General features: G+C 32.3%; 1 protein-coding gene across 3 annotated transcripts in view; it reads left to right on the forward strand.

Moving 5' to 3' along the window:
- Nucleotides 1-12,031, forward strand: part of FZD6 (frizzled class receptor 6) — a 56,541-nt gene that overhangs the window by 32,819 nt on the left and 11,691 nt on the right. For all 3 annotated transcript variants that reach the window (XM_031947073.1, XM_031947074.1, XM_003760311.4), the window contains 2 exons: nucleotides 2,929-3,077; nucleotides 10,390-10,818. In XM_031947073.1, coding sequence (XP_031802933.1) covers nucleotides 2,929-3,077; nucleotides 10,390-10,818 — 578 coding nt within the window. The remainder of the gene's footprint in view (nucleotides 1-2,928; nucleotides 3,078-10,389; nucleotides 10,819-12,031) is intronic.

A 12,031-nucleotide genomic window follows, 5' to 3' on the forward strand; every position in this document is an offset into this window, starting at 1 on the left:
TGGGTACAGTAGGTGAGGGTAGACACAGAGTAGTCAATTGCAGAGAGAGGTGTAAGTTAATTTTGAATTTTCATTCAATAAAAAGCATCAGTAAGTATTTCTCTTTTAACTGTGGTCTTAGTGAATTTCATTTGTCAACTTGTAATTTCTCATAAAATATTCTTCAAAAACATAATTTTAATAGAAATATGACTAAATCAATCTGTATTTTTCTAACAGGCTACATATGCCATTTGAAATAAAACATGGTTTCAACATTCTTTAAATTCCATTTATTCAACAAACACTGATTAAGAATGTAAAACTCTGTATTAGGCAGTGAGGATAAAGAATTTAAACAGAACAAGATCCCTATCCTTATAGAGCTTGCAATCTTTTAAAAAAAACTTATGATTTTGGTTAAATTTGCTTATAAAAGTTGTAGATTAGTGTTTTTAAGATATAAGGATTTTAGGAGTAGCTAAGTGGTGCAATGGATAGAGCACCAGCCCTGAAGTCAGGAGGACCCGAGTTCAAATCTAGTTTCATTTAACACTTCCTATTCTATGACCCTGGGCAAGTCACTTAACCCTAATTGCCTCAAAAAAAAAAAAAAAAAAAGATATAAGGATTTTACATTTCTAATATAATACAGTTCTGTACGAATAGTTGTTTACAATGTTTTTCATAGAAACTTATTTCATATGGCAACAATTCTTATATAGTGTTCCAAAAATCTCATTGTAGCTTTGAGCTACTTGAAAATTGAATTGAGACTTTTGTGACACCATATATATTCTTCTCTCTTTATTATTTATTATTATGCTTGGATGCTTCAAAACACTCATGATTTCAGTGGTATCGGTGCTCCTTCCATTGATGCAGTCCATGAGCCTACCACAGTTCATCAGGTGTAAATTTCAGTGGACAAAAGTCTTTTACCACTTGGTGAAGCCAGATTCTACCTCACTCAGTGAAGCTAGGCTGGATCCCAAATGATAGGCATGAAGTTCATCAATTACTGAGCTTATAACCAAAGCCTTCCCAGTTTCCAGACCCAGATATCCAAAATAGCAGACCAAATATCCCAAATAGCATAGTCTTTAAAGATTTAGTCATCTTCATTACTTAGTGAAACCTCAGTGTAAGACTTTAACAGATAATCATTTATAGCACATAATAATATTCTCCCATTGAAATCCTATTCTGATGCTTTCTGATAGAAAGTTGTCCTGAATTCTTGAAGATTTTGTCCATGAAATGCAATTTTTGCTAAACAAGGCACTGTAGCTTTGTATATGGGCCCTATCATCTGAGGACCTTCTTAGTTACATTCTAAGGGATGGCCTAGCAATATAGGCCATATAGTGCTTTTAGTCTTGGCAACTAATACCACCTATTTAGGTCCATGGGAGGGGTTGTAATTTGCCTCAGTGAAGGCAGTCACTGTATCAATAAAACTTAAGTCCTAGGCGTATTAAAGTAATTATAATATTAAACAAGCAAAAACATAGTCTTTTAAATCAAGCAGTTTGTGGAGGTGAGCTGGGCTAAATAACTTCCAAGAGACATTAGATATAGTACTTAGCCTGGAGTCAAGAAAAAACCAAATCCAAATTCAGTCCCAGATGCTTATTATCCATATGACTTTAGGCAAGTCATTTAATCTCTGTCTGCCTCAGTTCCTTCAGTTTTAAATTGGAATAGTAGTAGTACCTACTTCCCCAGGTATTGTGAAGATCCAGTGAGATTATATTTATAAAGCATTTAGCACTGTGCCTTAAGGATATTATACTTAATATATTGTTGTTTCCTTCCTTCCTAAATAGGAATTAATATATAATAAATAATTTGCCAGCCATGGTGCCATTTAGCTAATGGATAAACACATTTATGGCAAACATAGCTAATACTTGCATTTAGACAACCCAAATTATGATTGGATTTTACCATATGGTTTGGAGTTTGTGATTTAATTCTCGGCACCACCAAATCCATATGATGTGTTAAGAGTGGATTTTACTATATGTTCTTCAGCCTTTTGTATAAATTGAAGGGAAATACTTTTTCTGCTAAAAATTTAAACTCTACCACAGGAGCAAAAATTCAGGATTTCGATTTCTGTTTAATTCTTCTAAACTGGTTCACTTTTAAACTTTCACTTGCTAAGTATCAGTATTAAGACATGTGTTATCTATAATCCATAGACTGATCTGGTAAATCACACCTCTTAAGACAGAGAAGTAAACTAGAGGTAGAAAACCTAGAATAGGCATATTATATTATATGACTTGATTTATTTTCTTCCTGATCTTATTTGGTTTTTCAGTGACTAAAAATTTGAACAGGTAGGTTATGATGAAATTGTGAACTTGGAATTATAACAGAAGATATGCCCATTTCTTTTCTCTGATTTTACAATAAAACCATCACACACACAAAACAGTGGTAAAATAGGAATTAACCAAATGTATTCAAAGAGCTACATATTTCAGGTACTACAAATGTAGCCTTCAGAAAAAGGAGGAAGAAGGTATTGAAATGGAAAACAGATAATGTTATAATGCTTTTTTAGTGTAGATTCCAACCTTTTTCTCTTGAAGCACTATATTTGATAGATATTATTTTCCTTGTTAGTTTGATTATAAATTCAATAAAGAATCTTATTTTGCTTTAAATTCTTTTTAACCCATGTACTTTTTCTTTTATAATGAATATAACATTGTTTTATATAATAATAACTAGTACTTAGACCTTTAAGGTTTGCAAAAATTTTTAAAAATTTGCAAAAACTTATTTTATCCTTGCAACAACAACCCTGTTAGCTAGGTGCTATTATTATGTCATGTTAAATATAATTTAATTCTATAGCTAAATTTTATCTAAAGCTTTTATACCCCTTAAAAAGCAATACTGTAAAACTAATTTCATTTTTATTTTCTTCATTAGGCAAAAGCATTAGCACGTCCAGAATTGGCATTGTTTATGATAAAATATCTGATGACACTGATTGTTGGGATCTCTGCAGTCTTTTGGGTGGGAAGCAAAAAGACCTGCACAGAATGGGCCAGTTTTTTCAACAGAAATCGCAAGAGAGAGTAAGAGATACTATTTTAAAAAATTTTTTAAATGTAATTTTTTGTGTGCATGTATTTTAATAGCTAAATGTGAAATAGTTAAATTTGTATATTGAAGTGTGCAGATTGGCAGCTAGTCAGCAAGCATTTATTAAGTATTTACTGTGTTCTCTAATGCATAGTTCCTGCCCTCAGGGAGCTCACATTTTAATGGGGAAGGGAGAAAAATGAAGAATACCTAGATAAATGCAAGGTAATTACAGAGTAGATGGGAGTTAATCTCAAAAAGGGAAGACAGCACTGGCAGCTAGTTAGATCAGGAAAGGCCTTATTTAAAGATAGCATTTAAGCAGAATATCAAAAGAAACCCTGGAACAAATTACAGCAAACATCAAGAGACCATAAAATGTTTTTATTGTTCTGGAGTTTTCCTGTATTACATATTATCTGAAGTTAGTGGGCACTCAATTGAGGAATGGAAGTTAATGTCAATTAGAAATTTTGATTTAATATTAATTATAACAGTTGTTAACAGACATTTGTTATAAAACTTCAAATGAGAGATTCATACAGTGTTTGTTTTCTATGTCACTATAACTGATTCACTGTCTCCATTAGAATTCTATTTAAATATGTATTAAGATATCCGTGGCACTCTCAGAGTCTGTTGTCACTGTTCCTACCAAAATATATTGACTGTGAAATGTTTTCTTAATTAAGTTCTTTCTTATTATTTTGTTAAACCTTCCCCTCACTAAAGACCAGCTGTGTGTATTTTCACAGTGCTTTTTCATTTGGCTTATCTTATTCTATAAAAATACAATAATATTACCTATTTTTGGGTTAATTGGAATAACCTACTTATTGTAATAATCTAAAAGTATGAATTAGCTTTTTTCACATGCTTTTGTAAAACCAGTAAAGTCCTTTTTTTGAGATGAAAAAATTTCATTGAAGAAAATTTTCAAAAAGAAAATATACTTTAAAAATGCTATTTACTTAGATACTTAAAATTTGGGGAAAAAATAAAAACATATGCTTTATTTATGTTTGTTCAGTGCTTCTTAATATCTTCAAATTATAGAATCTAACATAGTATAATATAACATAGCAGAGTGACTAGAAGGGCCAGTGTTGTAATCAGGAAGTGTGTGACCTTAGGCAAGTCCTTTGCCCTTCTGGTGGGTAGTCTACTAAATCTAAAATTACTTTTGCCAGTTTGAAAAGCAAATAAAAATATAAGCAAAAGAAACCATCTGTGTCAGTGGTGACAAACTAGAAGTAGATTACAAATGGCATCTTGACTCAAATAACAGCAAATTAACATTATCTACATTATAATTTTGTTTTGTTAAAAATTTCCCAATTACATTGTAGTTTGGTTCAGATAAGCATTGAGTAAATTTGCCTGCTTGCTGCAGTAGGCAGTAATTTGACTCCTCTAATGTACATTATGGTAAATTAATGAAAATTATGTTTTCAAGACTTAGTGTCCTTCATAAGTATGGAAGCTCATTGATATTCAGGGGGGAAATGCCAAAAAAGAAAAAGGATAAACCATAATTTCTTAATTTCAACTTTTGCCTTATGGAATTTTGAATTAGTTGTTTCTTTTGGAAATACATAATTCATTTGAGTATATTTGTAAGTCATGTTTTCTTTTATCAGAATAATTTATTATGTTGAAATACTGCTATATACTGTCACCATTTTGCTGAGGGAGACAATAAAAATAAAAATATAGTTTGGGGATTAACATAACATATATTAATGCTAAGCTAGAACTTAGTAATCATGTTTTCTGAATTAAAAATAACCCAGTTTGCCAGCCCCGTATTCTTCAATTTACTATTAAGGTTGAATAGGTGATTTTGCAATGAAAAGTTACATTAGGAGAAATTGTTTGGATCTATGTTTTATCTGTGTGACTTCTGGTATGGAAATCCCTTCCACCTACACAAGTCAGCAGTTCATCTGTAACTTAGAGGGAACTTCAGTTAAATAACTTTTTTCATGGTCATAGTGCCAGTATGTCAATAAATTATGAAAATATGTTAATATAGCTAAAATCCAAAGTAGCACAATAACTTCCATATAATAGATCCTCAAATATTTATTGTTTGAATTCAGAATGCAAGTGACTTTTACTTTAGTTTTGCTATCTCTTTGATCTGAATACTGCTTCTGTCATTGGAGGAGGATACCTTCCATCTACATCTCTCATCCTAATTCTTGTCTGCTTTTTTTTTATATATTCCATGAATATTTTGCCCAGTTACCTGGAAGTAACTTCTGGGTCTTTTACCATATCGTGGGTATCAGTCTAGTATTCAAGTTGTCTTTTACTTCTGCTACATGATCACTTCCTCTCTGTTCATGTTTTATATCACTTCTCTATACAAGTTATCATTGGCAACATAACTGGAACCAGTACCCACTATGTTTTCTATTGCCATTTGAATTACCTATAATTATGATTCTTCTAAGACTGAAGCATTCCTTTATTTTCCCATATGGTATTACTACTAGTAGTATTGCTACTTAAAAAGATGAATATTTGTAGCAGGAAATAACCTGGCTTTTTAAAAAGTTCTGCACAATATTCCAAATGTGATCTGGCCCTGCCTGTAGTATGATACATTGGGAAAAATCCTGTAGTTTAGAAGTCAGAGAACCTAGGTTTGAATCTAGAGTCTCTTCTTGCTATCAATGCAACTTAAGGCTAATCTCAGGAATTCACTTTTTATGTTGTTCATTTATTTCAGTCATGTCTGATTCTTTAAGACCCCATTGAGATTTTCTTGGCAAAGATAATGGAGTGGTTTGAATCTCACTTTTCCTCTCAATAAAATGGAATAGATTTCATAGCAGTTGGGCTGGTTCCAATTCTAAATCCAAATCTAAAATCAATTCTAAAGTGCTTTATCACACTGGTTTATCCCTGTGGTGAGGTATCTCCCTAATTTTTACTTGAGTTGATGTTCGTATTCAGGATTTTTACAAAGTTATCTCTATAGTTTATATTCTCAAATCTTGTATGATCTTAATGTATGCATGTCAAACATTTAGTTTGAAGACAGCACTTTCTTCCATTGAATCCAATGTTATTTTTTAAATTACCACAGAAGTTTTTCTTGATTGTATTTCTCAGTCTTTTTGTGTACCTAGGAAGGTGTAGTCTATTGTGGAAAACCATCTGTGAAAAACCATCCTTTCTCATTTTCATTGGATGCCCTTTATATATGCATATATTATTCTCATAAAGGTTTTACAGAGGAAAAATTAAGTATATGGGTCAGAAGTTGAGATTTTTGTCACATTTTTTGGTTTAAAACTATCAGTATTCTTTGCCATTCTTTTGAAATCTTCCCCTCTTTGAGATAACTTGAAAAGTTTTTTAGTAGCTTTTAAATTGGTATCATCAACACATATGAATTCTTTATGTCAGGCCTACCCACTCTATAATGTCAGACTAGCTTTCTGGAGTACCTCAGGATCAGTCCTAGTCCTTGGACTTAGTGGAGGAGTGAAGAAGGCAGGAGAGCCACCACGTGGCTGGTCAAAGATGGAATTCGGATTCTGGAATCTGGCATCTTTTCTTGTGGCTGTGGCTGAGAGAGTCTTCTGTATCTGAGACTCCTTTAAATACAGTATGATTACATCACTACAGCATACTGAACAACTGTTAGAAGAGCCATTACATCACCACATCACATTAAGTATATGTTTAGAGGACCATTATCTCACACTGTGTAGGTGCTTAACTATAAGTACTCTGCTATCCTTGATTCAAGTACACCTTTTCAGAGTTCCGGCCCTCTATACCACTCTTCCAGATTTAATCTTTTTAGTTACACTTCCACAATCTTATATCACAGCCAGGAGACTGGAGTGACATTGTGATGTTCCTAAGACTCACAGATACTATTGAAGGACATATACATAAAAAATTAGTAGGACCAAATTATTTGTACCACTTTAATATTTCCTACCCTTTATTACATAACAAAGGTGTCTGGGGCTCTGGGTACAAATATTTTTATTCTTTTGCATTTCCTTTGGCACCTATAGTTTCTTAAATGTCATACATTGATTATCTCATAAATGGTGGTATTCCTTTCAAATATGCAGGTCCAAAACTATCCACACCATTTCACCTTCTGACTCTTGTCCACATTTTCCCATCACTTGTTAGGGGAAAGGATCCACACATCGTGTTTGTGGTATTCCTTTGAATTTTTGTCATTGTAGGGATATCAGTGGAGTATATATGGGCTATCAGTAAGTTACTGTTGTCCTTTGCTCTTACTACATCGTTGTCTCTGCCTCTTTTTCTAGTAATACCTCTTTGTAGTATCTTTTATGCTATTTTTTGATAAAGCATCACAACATATTCAAACTCACCATATTTGTCTCCATTGTCCTTTGTATAATCATATCGTTAATTCTCTGAAAACTATATTACTTGATTCCCAGGAGAATCTTTGTTTCAGGGAAAGGAGATCATTAAAAGCCTTATATGTTTTCTCAAAAGCAAACCAACCAGCTGTCCTATTCCTGTTCATTTGTAGTCCAACTTTTTTTCCAGTGTCTACACATATCCAACTGCATTTTCTCAGTTGCCAATCTTTTATCTAGCTTATTAGTATAATTTGGTGTCATTTATAAAATGTGATGCTTAGAATCTATTGCAGTATTACTAGTTGTTATTACAGCCTTTACCTGTAGATTTCCAGGAACTCCTAAGGCAGCCTATTTTAATTTTAGAGAGCTGTATTTTGTTTTGATATGGACAATTAAATTCTTGGTTTGTTCCTCTGTAAAGGTCAAGATTGGAATAGACAACCTTCTAGCTTGAGATCTTTTAATCCTATCAGTCAGTGATCATTTATGATCTCTATCTATGATATCATTGTGAAACTCAGTGAGACTATTTCTAATATTTATAGGTCAACAATTGTTCTGCAAATTATAATCTTAGAAAGTTACAAAGGGTACTGAAAATTTATGATTTGATCAGGGAAACATAAGTCAGCATTTATTAGAAACAAGACTTGAACAGTCCCACTGACCTAAGAGTAGTTTGCTTCCTCCCTTAGATTTTCTGTTTAGAATAATTAACTCTAATTCTAAACATTTTGCTTTATACCAAGTCTATCTAATATTTTCTTAATGTACCTTTGAACCATGTTAGCTTCTTTTGATTACTATATTACACTGTTGGCCCATTTAGCTTTTCATTTACTAAAAACCCTAGATGTTTTTCAGATAACTAAATTTCTTTTCTTTCTTATCTTAAATATATGTTTGGTCCCTGAACCCAAGTGTTACACTTTACATATATCCCCACTTCTGACATAGAAGTGGAAATTTAACTGTACAAATACTTGGAAGAAAACAGGTTATAGGAAAAAGAACTGATCTGCTAGCAAATTGAATATAAGTTAACTGTGTAATAGGGCAGTCAAAAAAGATGACCTTAAATTATGTTAAATGTTCAGAATGAGGCAAGTGATTATCCCTCTTTGCTCTCATGGTTTTAAGGTGACAAAGATTAAATTGCACTTTTATGATGAGCAACTACAATGTCAAGATCTTCCAAGACAAATATGATGTTCAATTCAGATCTACTCAGTAACAAATACTGAATTCAGTAGCACAGAGATGCACACACTTATTATTTATTATATGTCTTTGTTGTTTCACAAGGATACATACATATTTCATTCCATGTCTATCTGGTCCTAATTAGAGTAATATATAACTGTCTTTAGCCAATCAATACTGAATGACTCTTAATCCATGAAAAAAGACAGGTTTCAACAGGGTCTTATTTATGAGCCTCACTTCTTGATCTCTGTTTTGGACTTTCCAGTGCTTTAATCATTAGAGAGATGTGATGTTATTGATTATTTTCTACTTCTGGATGTTCTTTTGAGGACATTTTGACTTTTTGATTTATCAATGGTCTTGTCAAATGGTCCCTTGGTTTATAGCTTAAGTCTGTATGGCCTTGGCAAAATTTTTTATCTCATATAGGAAGAGGCATCTCAAGATAATATTAGGGATATTGTCAAGATAACAAAAGCTTTACAAATACTGTTTCCTTTACAGGACAGAATCAGGGTATAGCACTCAAATGGGTATTTTGTCTTGTGTCTTAGAAGACATAGTAAAGTTTCCTAAATGATAGGGGAGAATGAAATTGTATATTTAGGCTAATATATACAAGAATCCTAAAGTGAACAAGGAAGTATACTTGGAATTGTAAGTAAATTGTTAAAACTTTCCTCACTGAGGATCTGCTAGTTTCCTTTTGAAATGTTATAATTAGAAATAATAATTAGAAATTTATAGTATCCTATTCACTTCTGAAAGGTATCAACAAGCAGGAATATACCCAAAGGAGAGTAACCAGGATTTTGAGAACACTAAAAACCATGCTATATAAAGATGGGTTGAAGGAATTAGTAAAGTTTAGCATGGTGAGGAAGAGATAGCCCATAAGGGTTTATTGTGTGGAAGAAGGATTAGACTTGGACTTCTGGACTCTAAAGAATAAAATTAAGTGTCATGAGTAAAAGGTTTTAATTCAAAATAGGAGAAAACTTTCCAACATTTTGAAGTGTCTAAAAATAAAATGTGTTAGTGGAGTTCTTCATAACCAACTAGAGGTTTATTAAAGCAGAGATTGAATACCCTCTTGGGAATATTATCAATAGCTTATAAGACAAATGACATCTGAGGTCCCTTTCAGTTCTGTGAGTTTTAGAAATTCCAGGTTAGTGAGTCAAAATCAATGAAATCTTGATTTGCTAATAGTTTTTTTTGTTTTCTTAACTTTGAAAACAGAGACCACTAATATAGCTTATTCACTCCATGATATTTCTTGACTTTTCTAAATGCCATTCTGAAGATTCATTAATATTGGTTTGCTTATTTGGCTTTTAATAAATTGATTCTAGGTTTGGATGTTGGGTTTTTTTTTTTTGGCCAGTTTACAATTTACCAGTCTCATCTTCTTATTGCCCTCACCAGCTTAATTTACTAGATCCTCCAACGTATGGACAAAGTCAATAATCTATGCAGAATTGAGATTTTGCTTCGCTGATGTTCTCTAATATACTTACCAAGACTGTATTCCTTCAATAAAGGATATCAACTATATTTGTAATCCGGGATTTTATAGATTATTTGTACTGTTATCTGAATATTTTAGGCACTTTGAATGCATTGAATTTCCTGATACAAGATATATGTACTATTTTATGACTTTATAAAATATTTAATGTTTATTTACAAAATTAATACTATTCCTGGGTTTTTTTTTTAGTCCCATCAGTGAGAGCAGAAGAGTGCTGCAAGAATCTTGTGAATTTTTCTTAAAACACAATTCTAAAGTTAAACATAAAAAGAAGCACTACAAATCAAGTTCACATAAACTAAAAGTAATTTCCAAATCTATGGGAACCAGTACAGGAGCTTCAGCAAATCATGGAATATCTGCAGTAGCGATTGCTAACCACGATTACTTAGGACAAGAGACTTTGACAGAAATCAAAACGTCCCCAGAAACATCTGTGAGAGAAACGGGAGCAGATGAATCCTGCAGTCAGAAAACAAGAGAAAATAATGTGGCAGAGCATGTATCACCTGCAGATTCTACTTCTAAACTGTCTGTGGAACAAATAGAAAGAAGATGCAAGTCAGGAAATTCAAATGATAAGAACAGTATATCTGGAAGTGTGCAGAGTGAAGGAAGGTAAGATTTTCTTTTTTTAAAGCCACGATCAGGCATTTCAGTAAAATAGGAAAGATTGCTACTAGTTTGGTTGACAGAGTAAGGCGTCAGGAAAAAAAAATGAATTAAGCTAGAACAATGGGCCAAATGTGACAAGATGAAATTTAATGAGGATTTAAGCTAATGAAGTTCTTCACTTATTCTAAAGTACTTCCTTCTTATCTTTATTTTTCCATAGAGAGATAACATGTGCTGGAGATATTGTCTAGGTCTCCATTTTGGTTAAAAAAAAACAAAACCTCAACTACACAAATATAGTTAGTAAAGGATGTACTTTGACTACAATTCATATGAAAAAGATGTAGAGGTATTAGTCACTGCAGATTCAAATATACTAACGATGGCATAATAAATTGAACACAAAATTTGAAGCCAAAAAATCTGATTTCAAGTCCTGGTTCTATCCCTATATTATTTATGTATTATCTATGTGATATCCTATGTGCTAATATCCTGTATTATCTGTGTGAATTTGGGCCTCAGTTTCTTCATCTACAAAATGAGAATATTAGACTAGGTGATTTTCTATCTCTAAAATATTATGTCATAATTGTATGATGTTATCACCTAAAAAGTTAATTATCTTAGGTTTCATTAATAAATATAGACTTTATAGAAGGAAGAAAGAGATCGGCTGAAGAAGTGGAAATGAGTAAAATATCTAGTATATGAATGTAATAAAATGCTGTTCAATATATAAGAAGCTAGAAATTCAGAGAAACAAGGAACTATTTATATGAATTGATGTAGAGTGAAATAAACAGAACCAAAAGAATGGTATACTTATTAAAACTGTAATGTAAATTAAAGGATCTCTAAACGGAAATTAAACTGAGTAATTGGAAAATCAGTTCCAAGAATCCCCAGATGATGAAATCCTAGGACTCTTACTTATCCTTTCACCATAACAAATAGAAAAATGAAGAACCTCCCATGTGAACACATCTTAGCAATAACAGGAAGAGAAAAAAGTGAAAGAACCTTTCATAATTCTATTTAAACAAACCAACAACTAAGCATCATCTTAGCACCCTGTTCCTGGTGTTGCTACAGTGTTTCTGCTCCCTGAATTCCTTCATCTCCTACATATAGACCATCACTGGCATTTTAGCTGTCATGATTTTAGATATCAACTTAATCCCTCAGCTTATTCCTGGAAAGAGGGAAATAAATC

This window comes from Sarcophilus harrisii, chromosome 1 (assembly GCF_902635505.1).
Source record: "Sarcophilus harrisii chromosome 1, mSarHar1.11, whole genome shotgun sequence".
Taxonomy (NCBI): domain Eukaryota; kingdom Metazoa; phylum Chordata; class Mammalia; order Dasyuromorphia; family Dasyuridae; genus Sarcophilus; species Sarcophilus harrisii.